This window comes from Aptenodytes patagonicus, chromosome 1, assembly GCF_965638725.1.
Source record: "Aptenodytes patagonicus chromosome 1, bAptPat1.pri.cur, whole genome shotgun sequence".
In the NCBI taxonomy this organism is placed as follows: Eukaryota; Metazoa; Chordata; class Aves; order Sphenisciformes; family Spheniscidae; genus Aptenodytes; species Aptenodytes patagonicus.
Window position 1 is genome coordinate 133,173,344 of NC_134949.1, and position 26,682 is coordinate 133,200,025.

The 26,682-nt window shown below is 36.8% G+C and overlaps 1 protein-coding gene across 12 annotated transcripts in view; it reads left to right on the forward strand.

The window, feature by feature from the left end:
- The window catches only part of DMD (dystrophin), a 1,394,632-nt gene that overhangs the window by 725,865 nt on the left and 642,085 nt on the right, over positions 1 to 26,682 (forward strand). For all 12 annotated transcript variants that reach the window (XM_076355694.1, XM_076355734.1, XM_076355779.1 and 9 more), the window contains one exon: positions 19,153 to 19,303. In XM_076355694.1, coding sequence (XP_076211809.1) covers positions 19,153 to 19,303 — 151 coding nt within the window. The remainder of the gene's footprint in view (positions 1 to 19,152; positions 19,304 to 26,682) is intronic.

The following is a 26,682-nucleotide window of genomic DNA, read 5'->3' on the forward strand; positions in this document are numbered from 1 at the left end:
TGACGCCCATCTACAAGAAGGGCCGGAAGGAGGATCCGGGGAACTACAGGCCTGTCAGCCTGACCTCGGTGCCGGGGAAGATTATGGAGCGGTTCATCTTGAGGGCACTCACAAGGCATGAGTGGGACAACCAGGGCATCAGGCCCAGCCAGCACAGGTTCATGAAAGGCAGGTCCTGCTTGACCAACCTGATCTCCTCCTATGACCAGGTGACCTGCCTAGTGGATGAGGGAAAGGCTGTGGATGTGGTCTACCTGGACTTCAGTAAGGCCTTTGACACTGTCTCCCACAGCATTCTCCTCGAGAAGCTGGCGGCTCATGGCTTAGACAGGTGTACTCTGCGCTGGGTCAAAAACTGGCTGGACAGCCGGGCCCAGAGAGTTGTGGTGAATGGAGTTCAATCCAGTTGGCGGCCGGTCACGAGCGGTGTTCCCCAGGGCTCAGTTTTGGGGCCAGTCTTGTTCAATATCTTTATCGATGATCTGGATGAGGGGATCGAGTGCACCCTCAGTAAGTTTGCAGACGACACCAAGTTGGGCGGGAGTGTTGATCTGCTCGAGGGTAGGAAGGCTCTGCAGAGGGACCTGGACAGGCTGGATCGATGGGCCCAGACCAATTGTATGAGGTTCAACAAGGCCAAGTGCCGGGTCCTGCCCTTCGGCCACAACAACCCCATGCAGCGCTACAGGCTTGGGGAAGAGTGGCTGGAAAGCTGCCTGGCGGAAAAGGACCTGGGGGTGCTGGTCGACAGCCGGCTGAACATGAGCCGGCAGTGTGCCCAGGCGGCCAAGAAGGCCAATGGCATCCTGGCTTGTGTCAGAAATCGTGTGGCCAGCAGGAGGAGGGAAGTGATTGTGCCCCTGTACTCAGCGCTGGTGAGGCCGCACCTTGAATCCTGTGTTCAGTTTTCGGCCCCTCACTACAAGAAGGACGTTGAGGTGCTGGAGCGTGTCCAGAGAAGGGCAACGAGGCTGGTGAGGAGTCTGGAGAACAAGTCTTATGAGGAGCAGCTGAGGGAACTGGGGTTGTTTAGCCTGGAGAAAAGGAGGCTGAGGGGAGACCTCATCGCTCTCCACAACTCCCTGAAAGGAGGTTGTAGCGAGGTGGGTGTCGGTCTCTTCTCCCAAGTAACAAGTGATAGGACGAGAGGAAATGGCCTCAAGTTGCGGCAGGGGAGGTTTAGATTGGACGTGAGGAAAAATTTCTTTACTGAAAGAGTGGTTAAACATTGGAACAGGCTGCCCAGGGAAGTGGTTGAGTCCCCATCCCTGGAGGTATTTAAAAGACGTGTAGATGAGGCACTTAGGGACATGGTTTAGTGGGCATGGTGGTGTTGGGTTGACGGTTGGACCCGATGATCTTAGAGGTCTTTTCCAACCTTAATGATTCTATGATTCTATGATTCTATGTAGGTTTACAGTATATTTGTACACATAGCGTACCATATTTATGATATTAACAGAAAATCCTGATTGCAACAGCCATGCTAAACCAGAGTATAGTCATGAAACCTTTTGCATTGCACGATTGGTCAGTATTTATACAATGTTAGTGTAGGTTAGGAGCTCTGTGTCAGGTAGCAGGAGAAGCAGGACTCTTCCATGAGAGAGAACAAGCCAGGAACCAAGGGTGACCCCAGTACCTGCAGCTCCCTTACTGGGGCACAGTCCCACAGCATCTGACCGGAGTGGGCAGGGGTGGGTGCAGGTAACAGGGTCCATGGATAGTCCCAGCTGAGGCAAAAAGTGATGAACCAGAACCAGGGGCCACCCAGGGGGCCTAGTCAGGAGCCAAAGGAGACAAGGCCAGAGACAGGACTGGAAACAAGGCTACAACATGGGTCCGAAGTTCATTCAGGAGATGAGGCCAACAACAGGAGCGGAGACAAGCGGTCCTTCCAGGAGACAAGCTACCTACGGCGTAGGTCCAAGGTCCATATACTGTAGCTCAGGCCCAGGCCTGAGACGGAATGGGGGTCCTGGGCTTATGGGCAGGGGTGTGGTCCCAGTGAGGCTGGTCAGGGACAGTAAGGCCAGTTGATACCCGCAGTGCCCTAGCACTCTGCAGGTTTCAGTGGTTCCAGCTCAGTTGTTGCCTTGGGAATTTTGTTTTACCATTTTTTTTGTGAGTGTTTGAAAGAAGAGGCCTGTGAGCGTTTGAGCTGCTTCTCCCTAAGCCTGGCGACTAATGAAGGGAGAAGGACGAAGCCTGACTGCGGCCTAAAGCATTAAAGCCATGAAGACCATCACAAGACAAGTGGATTTGGAAAGCTTTACTAGATTTGGTTTAATTTTTACAGCTTTCCCAAATCTTTCTCTGTTACATAACCCCCGATCTAGCCAACCACCTGACAAATAGTGGAGCTACTGCAGATGGGTTATTTCTGTGTGGCTATCAAAGGTGGAAGGCTGCGCAGCATATGTCCACCCTGGACGGGACCCAGCACACAGCCACCTCAGCCTTGACAGTGGTAAACAGATTTAATTTTGCACTCCATCTGTGCAAATCTTTTCCAGTTAGACTTTATGTTAGTACTATTTGAGTCTAAAAAAGGTAGGTTACTAATCCAGAGTGACACACAGATTCTGAATGGGAAGTCTGAATTTTAGTCCTGGGCTCTTACTGCATCACTGGTTTTGCCACTTAGTGGTAAAAAGCACAAGAAATCTTGGCTACAGTGGTGTGATAATCCTTGAATATAAACATTTTCTCTAGACAGCATTTTTGTATTTGAAGTATGTTTTGAAATGTAAATTATGCACTGAAGTCATCAGCATATACCAGGCAAAGACTGAAAAATTGAAATAAAGCCTTTATATATATATACAGACAAGTGTACATATGTATATTGCACATACACAGCTAAACTATTCTATGGAGATGGCTGCTGAATTAAATTGCTATTAAAAAAAAAAAAAACAAACAAAAAATTACCCGTAGTTACATGGAAGATGTTAAGCAGATTTTACTTGTGACAATGAAGAATCTGACAATTAGGATTAAATATGATTTTAGGGATTCTCATTTTAATACTCTTGATATTGTAAGTAATATAAATGGTGTGTTGTGTATGATTTCTACTAATATGCAGCTCCTTCTGTCATCCAGTTTTCTACTGAGACATATTTATAGTAAGTAGAATAAATTAATTACAGAACCATGTAATACAAGGATGTAATTCCATCTAGTAAAATCCCCTGAAGTGGAGCTTTGAGTTGTTTGCCATGTAAGGGAAGCAAAGCATAGGTAAGTAGACTTTGCTGCTAGGTCAAAGCTTTTCCCTGGGGGTGATGTCCAAAAATAAGAAAGATTGTTTTATTCTTCTACAGCTTGTTTTATTGACCCTTTTCCTGGTTAGCACAGAAAACAGTAGGATTCCTTCTACCTTACATCTCCCTCCCTTTCTTTTGTATGTATGTGTCTACAAATGAGCAGCACGTTTTCTTCCTGCCTAATTTCAAGCAAGCTAAACACCTGCTCTACGTTTTTAAGTAGGTATAGCCATAACTTTGGAATTTTAAACACCATTTTCTTAAAATCTCAGTTTACTTATTTGACCTTCTATTGTTAAAGGAACAATGAAAGTAAGATTTCTCTAAGAAATATAAGGCACATCTCGGGGTGACTGCAGTATTTTTATCTGTGTTTACATAGCATGATGTGCATAGTCATCTATTTTTTTCTTCTGCAGTTATGCACCACTTTCATAATAATTTCAGTCCATTCTGTACAGATGCTTTACTGCAGAAGCCCCATTAGGATCAGTACTGTTCTTTGCTGATGCTGAAATGTGCCTATGACAATCACTAGGTTTGCCTAGGACTGAACCAGAAATAATCAGGGCTCAGAGAACTAAAAATATAGCTTACTACAGCTTGATCAAAAAGAACTGTTTTTCCCTAGTTAAACAACTCATCATGTCTTTTCCCATAACAATTTGGGAGAGATTATTTGAGTGGGAGAACGCTGTATTGATCTCCAGGAATTGGCAGGAGACCGGGAGCCTTTTTTAAACTACTTCAAGGGTTTTCTTTTTGGAAAAGTCAAGCTGACTATCATCTTGTAAATAGAACTGTACAGCCCTCCCCCCTCCCCGAAAGGGGAAGTTGCTGTAGCTTAAAGAGCTATTTTGCTGTCACTACTTTATCCTCGGGGACTATAGCTTTGTGTTTCCTAGTTACAGAAGGAAGGGGAATAAAGTATCTGTGGAGAACCAATTGCAGGAGCTTCCACTGCAGTTAGCTGCCTACTCTGGCGAGCAAGAAGGGATTTTCAAGACTTTCTTTAGCGCTGCAGACAAAGCAGGGGGAATCTCAAAATCTTTTTGTGAAAATCTATTTGAGTGTTGTTTTCTACTGATAAGTAAGTTTGTACAATAGAACTGCAGTTCTGCAAATTCTAAGCAAAATGTAATGATATTTTGAAATGATTGGTTATTGTCCAAGCAGTGTTAGAAACAGTAACAATTCTCTTGCAGCCACTGGTAGGTCATGTGCCATGAATGGGATTGGGATGTCAGGTTGTCTTTCAGGGAGATACTGCCATTTCTTTCTGGCTGCTACCTAGACTGCCATTTCTCTCTAACTCATGTATCTGGCAAGCAGATCTGAAAAGCTGGAGAAAAATTGTGTTGCTAGGCTGGAAATCCCTGAGATGCCAGCCGCAAGGTAAGGTGGGAAATATGATTAATAAGGACAGGGGAATTGAAGCCTTGTTAGTCCCTGTTGTAAATCCACACTTTTTAGTTGTACCTTATTGCTCTTAAGAGCATCTCTTTTTTTTCCTGTGAAAGCTGAGTTGTTCATTGTGCTAAATATTAATAATCATAGAAGACATACTTCCTTCTAACAAAGAGGATCAGTATTGAAACAGAGAAATTTATATTATTCCAGCAGAAACATTACCCTATGTGTTGCTCACAGCCTTCCTCAGTATTCTTTCCTGCTTAGATTTTCTTTTCTATAAATTTAATGAAACAGTGAACATCTCCGCAGTCCAAGCTATCTAATTATTGTGTTTTGAGGAAAAGTGCAGACTTCTTGGAAGATTTATTTCCAAATTCCAAACTCCTTGATTTTATAGGCAAATTAAAAGATCTACATTAAATTCAACATAAGCCTGTGTCCCATAACATTTAAAATTCTTGTCGTGGATCCTGGACAATTTTCCTAGAAAGAGTTCTCAGGGGTTTTTTATGACACAAAAAAAGCTATAGCCCCCAGGGGCTGCAGCTGCAGAAAGAAATAGGCCAAATGTACATAATTCTAAAAATGTTCCTGGGCTTAATCTCTCATAGTGCCTGATTAATGGGTTTGTATGCCACAGAAGACTGATAAAGACCCTAATACTCTTATTGCTGTAGACACACCTCCAAACTCAGTATGTGCATGTTTAGAAGATGGGCAGCTCCATCATGCTGCCCAACTCTTTATGCTAATAAAACACCCAAAGCTTTCTGCTATGATATAGTACTGAAAAGTCTTATAGTTGTGAATTTTCATACAAAGCGGGTCTCTCTAAAACATCAAAATATGAGTTAGGAAAACTTCACTTAATGAAGTATGCGCTACAAATATTCTGTATAGCTTCATGCACCACTTCTCTTTGGCTAGTTTATCTACAAAGAAGTAAAACAAGCTTTATTACATAGTTAGGTCACAGTAGCCGTGGCAAAGTATAGACATTTTTATCAAGTCTGTTCTAATATACCTGACAGTTCAATTAACAAGTATTAACTAAAAATATCTCCAGCTGGGACACTTAATAACTAAAAATTAATTGTAACTGCTTGAAAATCTCATCTTTTCCTCTTCTTCATAATTTCTTATGCCTGGAATCTTGCTATAGCTCTTTAGGATCATAATTGCATGTTGTTGTACAAGAACGTAAAAGTTATTGTATTCAAATCAGAGGAAAACAGAACATATTAATTATATTATTAAATAGAGCTCTAATATTGCAATGCAAACTTTAAATGAACCAGTAAACAAACTTATAATATTGTTATGACTAATTTAAACACTGCTAATCTATATACACATATATTCTACTAATTACTTTCTTTACTGTGAGTAAATAAGTATTGTTAAACTGAACCAGTCAGTTTTAAATTAAGCTTATCTTTAAGTTCCATTTCAGAGCTTTTCGTTTGTGACTAATTCTCACTGTCCAGTGGCAATGACATATGGACTATATGAAAGATCAGAGCATCATAATATGTGAGCTTCTTTTCTCTGACAAACGGGCTATGTCTGTTCAGCTTCTATTGATTCTTGCTGTAGTGCTGTGTTCCCAAAAGACTAGATCTCTGTTTAGCTTCTATGTTCCAAAAAAAAGAGAAAAGTGTGGTTTCAGGTAGGAGATAACCAAAGACAGAAACTGCATTAAACTTACCTGTTACAGTCTTAATCTGCATAACCTTAGAGTCTGTTTCAATTATACTCCGCCTTTTTCCCCTGGTGATTGACTAGGATGTGCAATGGAGACTCTCCACTGCTCAGAAAGATTGATGAAGGCATTTGCAGCAGTAGCTGACCATCTTACATTGTACAGCGCTGGCCTCTAGCGTCACCTCAGCAAGAATTTTTTTAATGAATAACTTGCTTGCATAATTTGAGCTAGCTTCACACTTATTTTATTCCTTGAGATGAATGATGAACGGATAGAAGGATGACGTGAATGAGATTCTTTACTAGACCTGTACTGGACAGCCACAGTTTATGCTTCTGAGAACTACCTCCAGAACTGATAGCGGTTTTCTGGAAGCTATTCTATCCAGTCATAAACTTTCCTAACTGACTTGGATCAAGTGGTAGCATATACTTGCATTGCTGACTCCGCCCTTATTTGCACCCTGGCATGGCTTCAGACAGCCCAAGCATGGTCTAAGCGTATATTAAACAGTTCCACTATCCATCATTATTTCTATTCAATGGTAACAAGTTGAGCCTTCTGGCTGCCCATTTGTCTTCAGCAACCAACCACATCCAGACACCTCTTTCCTTGCCTGGAAATGTGCTCAGCTAGTCTGTGGGCAAATGGTCTTTGGTCTCCAAATTTTGCATCAGCATATTGGATTTTCAGATCCTGTCATGCATTCCTCTTTAACTTCCAAAGCCAGCATGTCACAATACTCCTAAATTGTGCTGTACAAGCAAGTATGGTGACTGGAGTCCCTTCATCTGCACTGAAAGACAGCTGATTTCTGAAATTAGTACCTTCAGTGTCAGAATCACTTCTTAGGAGTTTATTAATCAAGAGTGCTTAGGATGCTAGAGGATCTGAATGATGTTGTCATAAGCGGGAGGTTAAAAACTGTATGCCCCAAAGCACTCTGGAGTTGTCAGTTTTGAGAGTGGTCTTACTTTAAGTCATGCACGAGGTGACTGTACACACATGGGCAAGCATTTGAAGGAGCAACAAGTTACTTATCAATATTTATCAAATGCCTGTTGCATCTGCTGAACATGTTAAAGTTCACAAATCCCTGCTTTCATATGGCTTTGGACTCCTTTTGACCAAAAAACTGTTGGGCTAGACAAAATACTGGATACACAGAATTCACTTTGTCCTTTCTATACACATCAGAGAACAGGAAGAAATGTGAATGTTTGCTTTGGGTATTGCTAAGATTGAAAGTGTTTTCAGTATAAAGGGAATCAATGAACACGCATGCCCCTGCAGTGTCAGTATACCTGTACATAGCACTATATCTATACTGTCTATATCTGAATTTAGATATTTATATTATCTGTTCTCTACATTGACTATAAAGGAAGATTAAAATGACCAGATGGCTTTCTGAGATATTTTGGGGTCCTTTTGATCAGATGTATCACAATCCCAGTTGCTAGAGAGGTAATCTTCTTTTTGTGCAGTTTCTGAGTTAGTTAAAAGTTTTTGCAACTTTGTGATCTGAAAAAGCCTCAGCAACTTTATTTTCCTCATCGAGGTTATTTGTCAGTTATCCCTTCTTGCTGCAAAACTTTCTAATCTGTTGGATGGATGTTAGAAATATAGTATATATTGTATAGTATAGTATATACATGTGTGTGTATGTATTCATATATATATTTATATATGATAACGATAGTGTACATAAATATATATATATTTAAATAAGAAATATAGTGTGTATATATGTAATGCTGGATAACATAAGTCCTATTTCTGGATCATTTAATGTCAAACATGGCATTTTGTGCCTCTTTTAAGTACTTTTTTCTGACTACAGATATCATAAACCCTTAATGGTATGGGTTTCCAGGGAAAAATGCTGCTTGCACCTCTGTCCATCTATCCCTACTTCATGTCCCACCTTTCAACAGTCTGACAATTCTCCTGTTCTTTTTTGCGGCGGACAAGTGAGAAGCAAAGGGTGGGGGTGGAACTAAGCTTGAATTAATTTATTTCCCAAATCATAATTTAACAAAGTTAATAAATTATAAACTGACATATTATAATCTTACAAATCATATAGTCAGGTTGGCTGAGTTAATAAGGGTAACTATTCCTTACCTCTCAATTTGACCCTGCGTGTCTACACGCCTGTTTTTCAGTTAGAAGATCTGAAACCTAGGGTCGAGGTGCCACTGCAACATATGCTGTCCATATGCAGTAACTTTGGTCCATGTAGACACTGTAGCCATTCATCAGGGATTCCTGGACATCCAGGCTACCCTGGTTGCCAGAGTGTGAAATCCTGGTAAACTGCCACTCAAAAGAGTACAACAATAATTATGCCTAAAAGCAGTAGTCTGCAGCCAGAATTGGTAGGGCTGGCAGGCTGCTCTGAAAATACATTTGAGACTCTTTACTGTGTTGCATGTACCACCCACATTAAGACTCCACTTTCCAAACAGATGCAAACAGTCAACCCTGGAAAAACTGAAGGGAAGGGGTTTTGCTTTTAAAGTACTCTGAAGTATAGAAATTAAAATCTTTTACTGCTTTGTTACTTTGAGTTACACAATTATGTAATCCAGAAAATGTATCAATGTCAACATGCTCCAAAATCAACAACATAAAGAGGAAATGAGTTTATGAGCAAATGTATTTCCAGGTCACCAAAGAATACATGGGTTTTGTCACTAGAAGGTCTTATTTTTCTAGGACTCTATTACATTAACTTGAAAATAAATGACAAGGCAAATGTTCATCAGGCTTGTAACAACATGTAGGCACTTTGCTCAGTTCTTTAGTCTCTAACTTCATAATTTTACAGGGAGAGTGAAAGCAATTATTCTTCTATTTTTCACTGAGTTATCAAGTTGCTGAGTAGCCTGTTCTCTACTTCATGTTATTTAGAATATAGATAATAACTTCCTGATACTGACCCTTTTAGGCAGCTGTACGTTGTTTAAATTCTCCATATTACTAATAGTACAATCATATGTGTTAGCCAAAATGGCTTTTTCTATGCATTCATGAAGTAAGAACTTCTAGCTTGATAAGTTAAAATTGACAGTGTCTAAGGTCTTTCGTTATTCACAAGACTAATATATATAATACTCTGAACATTTTTTTTTGTAAATTAATACATATAATTAGCAAGTATATATTTATAGAGAATATATATTTGTATATATACATACATATAAAATCCCTCATAATTACCCCATTTAATTTTTTGAGCTTTTAGATGGTAGTAGTTGCCAATGTTATGGTAACCTTTACCGTTCAGCTACTTTTCCACATGCATTGTATTTCCAAATACAAAATACAAATACATTGTATTTCCAAATGCATTGTATTTTTCCTGTTTATCCTGCCTATTGCAAATACTTTATTTAACTACAGTAGATCATAATTCACAGTAGTTAAAGGTAAAAAACAAGTTTTCAAATGCCACCACTCTAAAATTACTTATCAAGGTTTAATGGTACTGAAAAATAGACTTTCTGTTTATAGTAGCGGTTTTTGTTTGGTTTTCTGTTGTACTAACTAGTATCAGAATTATTTAAGATATTTGTTAAACATGAAAAAGATACTGTAAAGTATCTTATCTGAACAGGCTCTTTATGACTCAGAAATATTTTCTCCGGGTTAGCAGTATGATGCATGCTGTCCTCTATCAATACAATTTTCTCTGCTTTTCCCATTCCTATCATTTCTGTAAGATTCATCAACATTTTAGTTTCAGAAAAATAGAGCTGTTAACTATACGCTACTCTTACAATTAGACCTAGTAACTGCTACTTGGACCTAAGTTTCTCATCTCAAATGAATTTTCCAAATGAAAGGGAAAAGGTGTTTTTTATTGTAAACTCTTAAAAAACCCAATCACTTATTAAAGAGGTTTTTAACTGACTGAAAAACTCTACAAAGTAAAACGTACCTACCACAAATATAGGCATCAGTATTTTAAGAAGATAATGCTAAGTACTCTGTTATTACTATGATTTTCAGTGAAACGAGGAAGTCTAATTTTCTTATGCCAGTATATATATTTCTCTACATATCTGCCATACCTTAAACAGCATAAATAACATCTGTCAGGCTCAGGGAGTCAACAGCCAGCTTTAACTGGTATCACCAGTTTTCTGTTATTCCTCCTGCTCTAAAGCCACCATTGTAGGGGGATTTTGAGATAGGCAGTGGAAATAATGACTTGAACAGGACAATTTTGGAGGCTAAAACGTGTTATTACAGGTTGAACTAAGAATTCTGTCATTGGAAATCATAGGGTTTAAGCACTTCATAGTAGTTACAGGGGAATACCGAGGGGACATCCTGTAATAATATACCTCCAATATTGCATTACACATACTTATGCTCTGGGCCATGAATTCACTGAAATGAATTTTTTGTTTATGAATTATGATGGTAATTTGAGGAATTTGTGAGACCTCGTTTTCCGCAACTGGATATTACTTGTCAGTTCTCTGTAATTCTGGGTCTTGCACCTGTTTCTGTGTCCAGTCTGTAGAAACTATCATTGAGTCTTGTCCCAGAATGGATCTGAACTGCAGTAGAACCTTTAAGCCAGAACGTGCTGCTGGGTTTCACTGGTGTTGACTTCGAATATGTCTCTGAGTATTTTAATTTGGGTTGGGATCACCTGCTTGCTGTGCTCTGCCTCACACCAAAAAGTGCACTGGATTCACTTCAGATGAAACCAAGCTGGAAGAGGCTCTCTCCAGGAGCCTGTCTAATGCACTCCAGCAGTTAATGGGCACTTGGTCTGTGGGATGCAGGTGCAGCTGGGCAGGCCAGGCAGGCTAACACCCCTTGCCGGAACATGGCTGTCCCCTCTGTGCTGGCTGCCCCCACCTTCCAGCCACCATCCTGTAGTCACAGATGCTGGGACTTTGAAGGACAGTGGAAATATTTGCTCAGTGTGTTGTTTAAACACCAGCACACAGGCCGTTTGAGGCTTCAGGCTCTGGTGGTAGAAGAGGGCACTGGAGCTGTGCAGAAGGGATGTTTGAGCGTGTCAGGGTGCAGCGAGGCTGGGGTAGGGGACTGCAGGCAGGGACCTCTCCCAGTGGTGCCACCGTGCCTGGAGGTGGGGAGCAGAGCCAGGCTGGGTGCAGTGAGCAGGGTGTGCTGTGGGCATACCTACAGAGTAGCCCACCCAGGTCAGGGCCTGAGCTTAAATATGGCTCTGAAGCTCTATATCTGGGCAGAAACACCAGATGAGGTTTCTCTCAGTCATTTCTCGCTATGTTGCTGGGCTCACCAAAGCCCGATGACAGGTCACGCTGCTGTGCCACGTCAGAGCTGGCCTTAAGCATGCCAGACCCCCTGGGGTGGGGGAAGGAACCTGGAGAGCCTAGGAGGGGGCCCACAGCACCCTGGCAGTTAGTGAATGCGATTTTTCACCCGTATTTCATTTTATCAGACGGATGCTACCGTAGGGTGGGTAATGATAACACACTGGAGCATCCTGGCTAGACATGCAGTGTACACTGTCACCCATCATGAGGATGAAATGTGTGCATACCCTTTACATGCAGGCAGAAATACTAGTTTGGATTTCTATAAAATTGAGCCACTGTTCTTTTCATGTAAAATGTTTAATTTGGGGATTTCTTATCATGGCAATTTTTGATAGTTTCACTTTGGCAAGCTATGAAATTTGTAGTTTTATTACCAATTGCATTAATAATTTATTTTGTATAAGGGAGTTGCAATATGCTACTCTCTCACCTAGGTCACAATTAATCAAGTTATTTTCTCTAGGGAAAGGTTATTACCTGCTTTTAAGCCAGGTGTCTAGGCACAGTTCTCTAAAATACATCATTTCATCTCTGTTCTGATGAAGGAAAACTTTTTAGGAAAAAAACAAAGGTGGAATTTTGAAGTTCAAATTCATATGCATAGTAAATAACCTTATTTAGCGTGGAAGAAGAATGTATGTTTTATAAATTATATGGAGTGTTTCTTTTTACACTATTGACACATGGCATCCATTAGAACCCAATGGAGGTTTTGTATATTTATTAACTGTAAATGGTTATTAAGTTTATTGGTCTCTCATGCTTCATAAAAATGAATTTGTATGTCTAAAAACCAGCAATGACTGACATGATCTTGCTTTTTCATTGCCAATTTAATTGTCATTGTCTTTCATACAGTGATTAACACTGAATGGTATGATATCAGTAACTATATGATGGGAAATTGAGTTGCAGACTACTGGGGCAAGAACAATAATACAATCAATACAATTCAAGATATAAAAATGTTTATAATGTAATTGTAATTTATTATGTTTTTAATTTATACGTAATGCTGCAGAACCTACTTTCTGGGAAGAGGAGAGAAATTACATTTTGTAATGATGGATGGCATTGTTATGGTTATTTTGGTTGCAGTTTATTTTTTATTTCTGATCATTTACTATTTTGTGGATGAAAGGCAGGGTGCAGGGGTGTGAATAGAATATATACAGCTGGGTCTTGTCCCAGAATGGACCTACAGCAAAACCTGGGAGCAAGATATGTGGCAGTGTCTAAAATGAGATTATCACTTCTAGTGCAAATGCAGAGAGGATATGTAAATTAAATATAAATTAAGCACTCAAAAGACATGAATTCTGTGAAATAAAATGAAAACATCAAAACCTCTGAAAATGGGTTAGCTGTTTCTTTAAGCACTTTAATTGTAGACATTGCTTGAAAAAAACGAGTTTTCTTGTTTTATTATCTGTAAAAATGGCCTTAAGTATTAAAGTTAGTGCTTTCACATACTAATACATAATTATTTATACTACTTTGATGTTTTGTGTATTTTTACAAGGTGCTAATTGTGCTGAATCAAGTTGACAAAACTGCATAATTTGTAGGTTAATATTAGCATAATCCTACAGTACATTGTTTAGCAACAGTACAGAAATGAAGTTTATTGAATCTTTTTCCAAGATGATGAATAAGAGTGTATGTCTCTAACAATAATGATTTCTATGACATAAATCATGACTTTTAGGGAAGTTTGTAACTAATAGTGTTCTTTTTCATGTGGGCTAACTGGCTGTGAAGTTTTGCTAAAGTGGAATGTATCATAGAAGTGGGTTTCATAGTTTATCAAGGAATGTTATCAAAATATCAAGGAATTAATTGAATCACAGATGCAAAATTAAGATTTGGTTTACAACAACAAACCAATAACCTTTTGCACCCCATCTCATGTTTGTGACTTTCCTGTATTCAAAGGTCTTTCCTTCCACTTTTGCATGGCTTTTTAAAAATGGCGGCCTTGGGACATGGAACATCAAGTTCAGTCCCATTGTATAGAGTTCCACTGACAGCATATCCAAATTGACATCTGTAAATCTTTGTGCAATATCATGTACAATACTACCAAGGAATATTAAATTTTGCTTATAGCAAGTCAAGCCTAAAGGTTTACTAGAATGATAATCTTTGAAGGAAGGAAAGCACCAATATTTTTATGGCTTAATGTAAATTGTCCTGCATATTACCTCAGCAGTTGTCTTTGGTTGCTTTTTTGCTTTCTTGCTTTCCGGAGGCAAAATAAATCCATTATGCGCTAATGAGAAAACAGCAAATCACTTCCTCAAGCCATTGCTTAACATGTTCCCTGCTGGAGTGTCAGTGCATATAGAACAAAATCAGGCTAGTGTACAAATTGTTTTTCACTTGTCAACTCTAACATACTCAAGTTAGAGGAATAAGGCTACCTTACTAAGTGTCAGAGCTCACGTACAATGCTTATGCCCTTTGCCGTGTATACAAGTCATACATTCTAGTCTGGAGTCCAATGGAACCTAACGCTTGGCTTCAGGGTGCCCGTTTGTATCTTCTTATCGAGCATATGCTAAGAAAAACAGGAGAGGAGGACACATCAAGGAGGAAATACTGCCCAAATATCAGACAGTCACCTCCTATCCACACCATTTTCACTTATGCCTGTCAAAGGGAAAGGGATTAAGTAGATGAAGATACAGGTGAATGGATACACTGGGTTTTTTTAGCTCAGTGACTCATCTCTGACAGCAAACAAGGGTGGATCCCTAGGTAAGAGTATATGAATCGCAAGGCCTGTAATGACACTTTCCTAACCTCCAAATTGTGTGCTTGGGGATTCCTGAGGCAGCCATAGTCTTTCTGAGTTTTCATAGTCCTCAGAGCATTGCTCTTTTATGATTTCACTTACGAATTTTTACCGTCTCCATTCTGCTGTGCCAAGACTTCAGCAACTTAGCTGCTCAACGTTTGTGGTTAATTAGCCTTCTCCTTTTGTGGGTTTTGAACTTGCCACCTGGTAACAGGATTGCAAATGCTAAAACAAACAAGCAAGCAAGCAAGCAAAAGCCTCTTTGTTTTTAAATTTTAGAAAGCTATTTAAAGTAGTACTGTGTGTAAAAGGATGCAATACACAGATTTAGCAGGGGAAGCTCTCACTTAGGTACACCCAGGAGGGGTGTCCCATAACACACAGTGTGAACATGAAACTGCACAGTGATAACCCCTTTCACTCCCCATTTCGAATGGACATGCACCTGCCACTGCAGCAACAACTGCATTTGCTTTTATCATTGTAACAGTATTTAAGTATAGTTAATCACTGGAAGACCATTGAATTTTAGTGGATTTGCCTGTCCATAAATGTCCTCTGTTTTTTACTGATGCTTAATATTGGTTTATACTTATTACGCTGAGAGTTACAAGTTTTTTTAAGACATGAACAATAAGCATTAGTATTTAAACTTGTAAGTTTTAGACATACATGTCTTCTCACTGCAGCTTTTCTCTTTTCTTCTCCTTGCAATTCTTATTAGCCAAAGCAAAGAGAGGAAGAATGGAGAGTGATGGAAGATTCAATTTGCAAGTGCTGGAATGCAAATTCAGTGATACTAATATCAACCCCCACTGAATTTTTGCATTTAAGCTACTGATAAACTTCCTCCTGCTGTGAAGAGTAATTTCATTTCGTGAGGAACAGGAGGAAAGCTGTTTTAATGTAGTGTCCAAAATGAGAAACCACACTGGACCAAAAGAAATTGATTTTAACTTTTATTTTCTAGGGGGTTTTTTAAATGTAAAATAAGATTTTTTCCTTGTAATTCAGAGTAAGGTAGTCAAAAAAATATTATAATGTGCCTTTCAGTTATGGTTTGACTTGTTTTGAAAAATAAAGTATGATAAATAATCACAGTCACTTTAATAAATAAGTTAGGTGAGTGACTATAATTTTTAAACGGATCAATAGTCTGTTTGCTTACAATATTGCTAAGGAATGCAACACACATGGCAGATCTTGAACTCCTGTGTTCATCTGTAGCTAAGCAGAGCGGTCATAAACATTAACTAGGAATCTAAATGTATTTCTTTGAACATAATTTAAACATATATAAGATTTTTACTGTGATTGTGGTCAGGTTTCATAACAGCAATGAAAAGTAGACCACATTCAAGCCAGTGATTTGAAAACTGATATCTCCAGTTGGCATTGCTTGATAAAGAGAGAAAAATGCAAAGGACACAATTGACAGGGCAAAGGCGGAAATAAATACCTAGCCATCTCAAGAGGGTTATCCTGTATGAAAGGAAGAGAACATAGAAGAAAGTTACAGTGGTATAAGATGTTATAGCAGTGTAGGAGGTGTTTGATTACCATAACGTTTTTTTTGTAAAATGTGTTTTCAAATGATACTTTTCCCTAATGTATTCAACAAAAATATTTTGAGTGCATGAGCTGTGCTTATTCTTGAAAGATGTTTTGTAGTACTCATTTTGATGCCTCAACAGCAAAATTCCACCAACTGCTACTGTGTAGAAATTACTATAAACCTCTGTATCTATTTTTCATTCTTAAATAGTCACAGGTTTTGTGCACTGATTATTTTGTATTTGTTTTTTTCTAACAAGTTCTTAGATGGTTGATACTGGGTTCCAAAATAAAATCTGTGAGAATGTTATTTAAATAACAGCTTCACAGTATACTAAAAACTTACTACAGCTTGAGTTTATAGGGAGCAAAGAGGCTTATGTCAGCTTCTGTGGGAAGCTATCAGCCCATAAAGGCTTAGAGGAGTCTTTCAATAAACTACTTTTTGATCTTTAAGTCTTTTTTTTTTCTTAAATATTTTTTAGTTTTAACTAGTAAGATTCTGTATTCTGAATGTTATGATGTATTGTTTTGTCCCAGGCTGCATCTTTCTCCATCTTTATCTGTCATCACTATTAATGGCATAACTGATCATTTGGTCAATCAGTGCTCAGCTCTGGCACCTTCTTTGCTGTGGCTTTATCAGACATGCAGCCATATTAAAATCACTAGAATAAAGATCACCTGATCTATTCTGATAGTTTGTCTGTGTCCATTTCCAATGAAATTTACTGAACACATTGTCATTTATTAGAGTCATTTGGAATGCATGTTTGGACTGCATAGGACTAAGCAGTAACTATTATCTTTTAAATCAAATAAAGGTTCTGGTGTTTAGCAGATATTAACCTCGGGGCCCATGAATCAAGTTCTGCTTGAGGAACAAAAAGAGTTGATTCACAGACAGTTAGAGGACTACTGTTCTCTGCAGAATTTAGACTCCGAAAAGTCTTCTCTGTTCTTTTAAAATTTGTTTTTAAAAATGTTAATTAAATAATTATTAGTTTTCCTTCAGCATCTCATGACCAAACTAGTAGAACAGTACAAGGAATACTTTCATCTCAACCACTTTTTAAAAACAAAAAAATTCTCATAGATTGTGGGGGTTTTCTATGCCTTATATTTTCCCTGTCTTATAGTTAATGTAACAGAATAAGTACAAAGTCTCTGTTTCACTGCTTGCTGGTCCAACTCTACTTTGAGTATTATTAATCAAAAGTGATTACCATATGCAGTATGTTAGAAGTAAGAAAACTGCATCTTTGTATGGGTGTGTTCAGCAAAATAAATCTTCTTTGTCTACCAGAAAAGGAGGTCTAGGGAAAAGTATATATCCTTCTGTAGATGGTTATGAATGGATATAGTGCTACTCATATTGTATGGTATTAAAAGATTTTAAAATGTGAAAACCAAGGTGGGAATATATAACCAACAGAAGAGAAGAAAAACTTATATTTTCTTATAAAAAATGAAAAATCATCAGTACAATAGAAGAGATGGTCTGTATTCTCTGATAGTAACATGATTTTATTTGGTGAATTAAACTCTTTAACATTCAAACAATCGTATAGTTTGTACATACAGAACCAGATTACTTCCTAGAAAAATAATTGAGCATCTTTGGTTTTATCCTTTAAGTACACCCTAAAACCTATTATAATCCCATAAAGGAGGGTTATTAAACTAAACAACAGTAGCATGTTTAATGATGATCTGCTAACAAAACATTCTAGCTAATCTCTGATTAGTGATCACATTTTGACACCAATCCAAAACATAGGATAACTGAATTCCTTAAGACATAGGCCATCTGAAAAAAAACCACCCAAATTCTGTCTTCATTCCATTCCTTTAGTACTTGGCAGTCGCTAAGGCAAACAGATCTTGAACCAGATCAGTCAGTCACTCTGGACAAAGACGGATTAGACCTTCCCAAAGTGCCAGAATTACTTACCCAGTCTTTTATGTAGTGGACTGTAGACTTGCAGATGTGGTAGTAATATTTTTCATCTTGCTTATTGTACAAAATTCTGTTTTTTAATATTTTAATTTTGTTTCAATCATCCTCATATTTCAGGCATTTTTATTTTTGCATAACTATCTTTATCAAATACTGAAATTGAAGTGAAACATATATAGAAAAAAGGGTTTAATAAAGGGTGCCTTTACACAATACAAGTAGAAATTCCTTTGAAGAGAGTTGCATTTTCTTTGCAATAATAATAAATCGACATTTGTATCCATTGGAGAGGCAGAGAAAATGAGTTTCTCTCAGTAAAACTGGAGCAGAATTGTAGTATATGCCTGGGATCCTTTGGGGTAGCCACTTCCATTAAGAATTTTCCATTTAAAAAATAGTTTTTTGCATCTGTATTACATATAATATTACAATTCATATTTCTAAAAAAAAAAAAATCCTGTAATCACAATAGGATCATGGGACTAAAGTTGGGAAGTAAGGAATTAAGAATCTGTCTACTGATTTTGCATCCTTTGTCTTATGATATGGTAGGTCAGATGCATCACAGATCTTTCAAGCTATTTTCCCTTTGAAAAGGGATCTAAAAATCACTGTATAGGCACAACACACAGCCAGTATGTTAGCCAGCAGTGATTGTTTGCAGTGTTGGTAGCTACAGCAAATTACTAAGGTGTGTTAGGAGCCTTTTATCAGCACTGGTGTTTTCTTCATGATAGAATCTAGCATCTGACAGAGGGGTATACCCAGTTACACTGGGGCTTGTGGGTATTGTATCTATGATATGAGTTAGTGTGGGTTAATAAAGCTGTAAATTGAAAACATGTTTTGACCATGGAATTAATTTGAAACATTGCAAAGGATTAAAAAATTGATAAGACACCGATTTGTGACACATATGCTTAATGATAATTTCACTGTTCAGAAGTACTACCGTGTTTCCATTTGATATAACTGTTAGAAATGCTAATAGATGATACCATCAACATCACACCAAATTTGACCTGAGACATCCAACATTATTTTCTTTTTTTTTTTTTTCTGTAGTCAATAAATAAAGTACCAATAGATAGTTATTTCATCTCCATTTATACTTGCAGACGATTTGACAATTCTTTGGAAAAGTGGCGGCTTTTTCATTGTGACATGAAGAGCTTTAATCATTGGCTAACTGAAACCGAAGAGAAGCTGTCGAGAGCACAGATAGAGGCTGGAGACGTGGGTCATGCAAAAACCAACCAATTTCTCCAGGTATGATTTGATTAATCCATTTCCTGTTTTTCTGCAGTGATTAGAAATTTGCAGGTCTGGGTACTCTATAGTTTTGCAGTTCATTTAAGGAGGATTTCTAGTGTTGAGTGGCCAGTGGCAATTTTGGTCAGATATTTCTGTTGTCCTTGTTATCTAAGAATTTTCACTAGTTTGTTTTAAAATACATTCTTAAAAGAAGTAAAATATAGGATAACATGGTATATTGTGGTACTTCCATAGTTACATATTTGTTTGGTCTTTATTTAAAGTGCTCATAAATTTCCATTTGAGACTTATGACCAGCAGAAGTATCAGACTTAATTTTAAAATCTTTTGGAAGAAATGTGATTAACCATTGAGCTGTACAAGAGATATCCCATGAACTATGTCTTGCAAGTATTGCTTATTTTGCCTGTTTCATGTTTTAATCAAAGAACCTTGAGGATGCTTTTTGTGAAATGCAGTGTGACAGAATAGCCACTTAGTTCGTATACATCCAGTTCCAATTTGTACGCTTTTCATCTTGCAAGCTCTTCGAGCATCATAAGGAAAATAATAACTCTAGTTTCTTGGTAGTTTATTTCATTTCCCTCTTGTATGATTGGAATGGTAATGGGTATGAAGAATTAATTCTAAACTGACATTTTGCAAGTTGATAGGTTCAGCTGAATAAGATGGCTTGACTAAACTCTGGATTCATGTTATAAATTACTACCTGTGCATAAGAAAAAAATTCCGTTAAACTAATCGGCATTTGTACATTTGAATTGCTGGATTGAATTACTGGATTTCAGGTTGAAAGAAGTTAGGTCTATCTAATATGAAAGGTACAGTTTTGTTTTGAATGCAACACTAATCTACTTTTTGGCCTACGGTTAAAAAAATAAATCATGTCTTTTGAATTTTAATATTTAAAGTCACATTTTTAAGATTTAGGCTGCTATTTCTTGACTGTAAAACTGCTGAACTGAAAAGGAAACCAAATCATGCAGTGCAAGTATAAAAAAAAAGATATAAATGTTAAGTAGTACATTAAGCTGAAGTAGTTAAAATAGCAGGTAAATATTTTTCTGCAAATGACTATCAACACTTTGAACACTGAAGAAGTCTAAGATCTGGCTGACAAAATAGAATGTCATCAAGGAATTAAAGATGCTCTTTATTGTGTATGTAAAAGGTAGCAGAGCTCATGTGTATTTCCACTGAAATTTTGTCTCCCTTTCTCTGTGCCACAGTTTTAAGCATTTCTTTGAAAAACATAAAATACTAAAGTAAGACATGAGTATCTATGTGATGAATAGTAATACAGTGTCATAAAGCCTTACCCTTTCTTCTTTCCTTTGCCTCTGCTCCATCACCCTTCTTGGCAATATTCTGGTATCCTTGAGCAGCTTCAAATGAGCACTTAAAAAAAATGGATCCATGGAAAACGTGTTTGTCTCCTTTATTCTAACCCCTTTCTAAAACAATAGATTTGCTCTCTGAGAAGAGGTTGATTTTTGATAGTGCGCAGACCAAGGTAAGATGTATCATAGATGTTATAAATACACTGGGTGTGTAGCACATTTCACAGACCCAACAGATTAGAAACATTATTTTCTTGTCATCATTGAGAAGGAAGTTCATACTGAATTGAACATCACACTGAAAGACCCTGAGATAATGTCTTGTTACGTAGAAGCTTAGATTTCAGTGTAGAACAAGATTGCTTCTGTTTTACATTTCCCTTTGACCTAGCCTCCTTCTCATCTGTTATCCATTTGTTATTTTCTTATGCAATATATGAGAACATTTTGAACATGTTTGCAGAATGGATTTCTACCAAAATTTTCTTTTCGCAGTCCATCAAGCTTTTTCTTTCTTCCTTTTTCCCTTGTGTTAGGAATACCAGGAACTCATGAATTTGTCTCTCAAACATTTCATTTAGTTCAGTACAACAGACAAAACTACCTTTCTAACAAAAATTCACATAATGTGAAAATATTCCAACTAACCTCAAGAATGTAGACCCAATGTTAGTTAACATTTATTTGTGAAAGAATGTTTAGTCTGAAGTTGCATTGTCCCCATTCTCCTCCTTGGTTCCTTCTTTATTTTGCTGGGTCTTGTTTGAAAAGTATTAGGCTTCTGTGAGGCTGACAGAAGAGATCATTAGAATTTCCATTAGGTAAACAGTTAAAACAGCTGAGCATTTTGATTTACTAGATTAGCAACTTGTTTTATTAACGAGATCATGCTGCTTAGTGAACCATATTCAGAATTAACAGGATTTGTTTGAAAATGCTTCCACAAGCAAGTGAATAGTCTTGTATTCAACAAGGAACTCTTTTAGAAAAAAATTATACAAAACATTCAGATGTGTAATACTATTTCTGGGTAGGACTACTCTGGAAAAGTAAAGATTAATGTGTTCATTAACATTCAGTAAATACATGAAGTCAAATGTTAATGTAAAATGAAACAGTCAACAGTATGATTAGGTGATTATGTTAATATAGGTTAAGAGGTAATTACATTCTTTTCGGTGTATTTGGGGAAGTGTGTTCCTTTTTCCTGCACAATGGCATGATATTAAACAACATTTATGCATTATATATAATGTGAATGAAACCTAATAATAGAGTTGTTTCATTTCGGGTCATGAATACTTAAATACTCTTATTGTGAATTTTTCACTAAGACTTTTTGAGAGCAGAACTTGTGGTGTTGAAAAGAAATATCACATTTCAGTTTTTAAGAAATTGTAATTGACTTCTTTTATGATTAGGAGACAGGATTTAAAAGGATGTTTTGCAGATAGCACATCATCTAAACCCTTTGAAACATACTGAACTCTGTCTTGAAAGTAGTTACAGATTTCTTTTGCTCTCATTATTCTGACTGAAAGGTTTTTCTGTCTCCACTCCTTAATGCTTGGCGACTTTAACTTCTTCAACTTACTGCATTTGCACTTAGTTCATTTATTTTTGTGCCAAGACTGAGTTGTAGTTCAGTTTCATCTACTCCCTGATGTTTATCCCCTTCTGTTCTTGTAGGCTGCAGTCATTTTCCCTATTGGATCTCCTTTGGTAAACTAAAGCTGCAGTTTTCTAATCTGCTTTCATATGATAGCTAGACAACTTCACTCATTTCCTGTGCCTATTCCTCTTTCTGGAACATGAGTTCTCAAAATAGCACACCATCCATACCATCACCAAGATAGCTCAGGTGCTGTATTTTATGGTTGGATCTTACCATGGCTGAATGTTAGAATATCATTTGCAATCATCTATCTAAAATTTGTTATTTCATTTTTTTTCTTGTGGTCTGCCTTGCAGCCCCAATCTACATTCCATTTTGTATGTAAAGATGTTTCCAGTACAGGTTGTACTGGAAATTAATGCCAGGTTAATATGCAGCAAAGAAGAAAACAAGAATTAGTATTGGGGGGGGGTGGGGGGTGGTGGGCGTGGGGAGGGTGGTGGTGTTCATGTGCCATAGATAAATGCTAAAAAAGACAGCTACAAAAAGACAAATTCTTCAGTGGTTTCAGAACTAGACTGTCAAGTTACATTCCTGAATCATTACCTGAGAATTTAAAAATAGTATTCTTATTTTAAAAATATAGAACATCAGAATATTTGTTCTTTACACTCATATTAAGAATTCTCAGCAGTCTATATTTAGTATCCACTTTTGGGTTGCAAGTTTAACTTTATTTTATTATTTTAGGTGGTGCATTTTTTTTAATAGTAAAATAATTAAGTTCTGGGTCTGAATTTTGAAATGATTTCTTTGTGTTCATGATGTTCATCTATTGTGACTGGTCAGTGATGGGTACTTCCCACTAAACAGGCAAGGGCTGGACTTTATTTTCTGTAATTTCATTGTTTCAAAGATATTGCTATTATATAATTATTAATTTCTCAAGTATTTACTTTCATTTACAGGCCTAAATATCAAGGATATTATGTTTATTTTTTAAGGTCACACAGGACCTTAAATAATAAGTAAGATTTTGCAATTATTGGGTGGTGGCCTTATTAATTATACTCAGCCTTCTAAGGATACTGTGGATATAGAAATTGCTTGTAAGTTACAGATCTCTCTTAAATTGTTCATACGTTGAATTGCCCAGCATTTACATTTTAGAGTACTTATCCAAGCCTGCAAAAGGCTTGTGAATCACTCATGCCTTCTCTAGACCTGCCTTCTACTGCACTATAATGTCAGGAACGTCACATTTTTGTCTTGTAGATGTTTAAAATAAAAAGATATAGAGAATCGAGGCTTCAGTGCTGAAAATCATGGTCATGCTAATAATTTCTCTCTTTTATATCTAAATTGGATTATATGGATATTGATGATTTAATAACCACTAAATTTCAATGGTTCTTTCTGGAATACAGCACAAATGGAATCAGAGGATATGGGAGGAAAGGGTATTTCAGTGCTTGAGGCCACATATTCTCATACAATGAAAACACAGTGGTAAGTGGGTGGATAGCTTACTCTGTTTTTCCCCAAATATAAAACTTGTAAAAATACATTTTTTTTATATAATAATTGTGGCTTTCACATTTTAGATTTTGTATTTTAGATTTATTTCCTGCTTTACTGAGTGATAAAGGTTATGCCAATAATCTCTGATTTTTCTTGTTCCAGTTTGGATTCCATTTGGATTCAAATGGTTCAATTTTGTTCCATTCGGATCAACTCTGTTCCATCTCATTCAATTTTGACTGTGTTTTTTGGTGTTATGAAATATTTTCAGAGAAATAGTAGAAATGTAGCAAAATATTCTTTCTGGTCAAAGAGATGTCTATGATTGCTTAATGATTCTACAAGAGAGAGAAAATATAGAATGTGGAATCAATGAGAAACCAATTTAGCATTGTTATAGAGGAATCCTTAATTAGCATGATCATGGTACATACTACAATGTCCTTCATATTGCAAGGATATATCTGGAAGGATATATATCTGGCAAAAATGTATCATTGGCTAATATTTTATTAATAACAAAAGCACACAATACTTGCTATTATGTTGAAAACAGATTCTACAGTCTTTTTTTTTTTTTTTTTTTAATTAAGGTTCTCCTTACAATTTTACACATCCTTAGTACTTTGACTAAATGTTCTGAACTAATCACTAAAATGTTCTAAACTTGATAGCCAGCCTACATGAATGCCATCAGTTCTTACTTGCATATTGACTGGATCATTTATTCAGAGAAACTTACTGGTTTTCTTTTTACTGAATATCACCCTCTTATCAAACACCTCTGAGTACAGCATGCTACTGCCCCTACAAAAGAAAACCTAGACTCAGCAATATCCCATGGAGTTCGGGTTTTTGTCCATAGTTTCTAAGGTCTCAGTAGAAATGTTTCAAATAATATACGTGAGCTCTGCATTAGACACCTGGGCCCTAAGTGAGCAAAACACTTCTTTTTCTGATTTAAGGTCATCTTAAAAACAAATTCATGGGCCTTTCTTGACTGAAGTGCTATAGCAATGGAAAGACTTCGTTTTCAGTTAACAAGGGGAGGACATCACAATTCCTAGTGAAATATTTACTGCTTCTTTCTTATGCCAAGCAAAATATTAAATAATACTGTAATCTTTATAAGTAATACATTTCTGGACATATAAAATTCCTAAAAACTTTCTTTTACTGTTAAAAGATTCCTCACCGTTGTTGCTACTACTAATGGCAGTGATGAAATATCAAAATAATTTATACTGAATTTGTAGTAAAAACATTTTCTTGTCATGTCAAGTTATAAGAAGTATTATTTCATAATTATAATAGTTATTTAATTCTTCTCTACTGCACATTCTACATTATTTTTCATTCCTAATTTACTGTATCTATTAAAAGTTTTTAATGAATTTGTTGCTACTGGTAGTGGGACATTAAAATGTCTGAAGGCTATGAGAAATAATAAATTTAAAGTTGCTTGTATGGTTCTGCCTACTCTTGCACCATTAGATGACAATTCATAGCTTATCTTTAGGTTTTATTGTAAATCCTGGCATTGTTTATTCAGATAACCAAATTAAACCTTGTAAGTAATTAATTAGGATGCATTTTTTAAACATTTCATTATGAAACTTTTTGAAATAACTATTAGCACATGTAGATGCATAGTGACGTATTTTTTATGCATGACAAGAATGAATAAACATGTTTTTTTCTCTGTCTTGAAGAAAACAATGTTCTTGGACTGGATCAATCAAACTTACTGGTACCTGACTGTAACTGCCTCACTGTTTGGGTGATTCATCCTCACCAGTTCAAGTGGTTATAGAGCACTAGCACATGAGGATCTGGGGAAGAGACTGAGCTTTATACCCATTTCACAAGCATTTTTTTGTGTGTATAAAAAATAAAGGAAATGGAGGATGCAATTTTTTCATCCTAATCAGTTTGTCCTACTTTCACGGCTAATCTGGACATTTATAATCAGTGACATGTACAGTTAATACATTTCAGATTCAGCAAATTTATTAATGCTTTTGCCATGGTATAAATAGAGTAGTTAATCTCACCTTGTCTTGGAAGTTTTGGGAAATGAGTGACTAAATGAATGACTACTTTGAAGGAGGATGATAGTGGTTCTATTGCTTAACAAAACATTTATCTGGTTTGCTTCCATAAGTCTTTCAAAAATATGTCTCATATTGCATCAGAGATCACTATGGCATATGATTAAATCTGTGGGTTTTGACGCATAGATGTGAAGATAAGACAAACTTATGAGACTTGAACTGTGTCACTTAATGACCAGTCAGCCTGGGAGTCTTTCTAGGTCTTTTGATGTGAATAATTAGCCATTAAAAATGCTTACATAAAACAATCAGGGAAAGGTAAGGCTGTTGGGGAATAACTTTCTATACATATTAGTTATATAAATTAGTACAAATAGGTCTTGCTGTGGCCCCTTTAATGGATAGCTTTATTAATCTTATTTAGAACCTTTCATCCCAATGGATTTTGCAAACTCTATCCATCACATAGAGCTTTTCATTACCATCTTATTTTAGCCTAAAGCCATAAAGTAAAGCAGGTTCATGTCATGTTGCTTTAAAAAGTGAACTGTTTAAAAAAAAAAAACAAAACCAAAAACCATTGCATTATAAAAACCTGCATTATGAAAACCTTAATGTTTATGCAGAGCAGACAGCAAAGGATCAGCATCTGCCCTTAAACTGCCTAAAAAATACTTTAGCTAAATTTACTTATCCTAATTTTGGAAGTCAATTTTTGTCAGGTTGTGATGAACTGTCTTTTGTCTTTTGCACTTAGGTATTTTACAGTGAGTTCCTTTTTACTGACAACCTTTATAGGCACCTTTGTGGAGGTGTTTGTTTGTTTGTTTGTTTGTTAATATA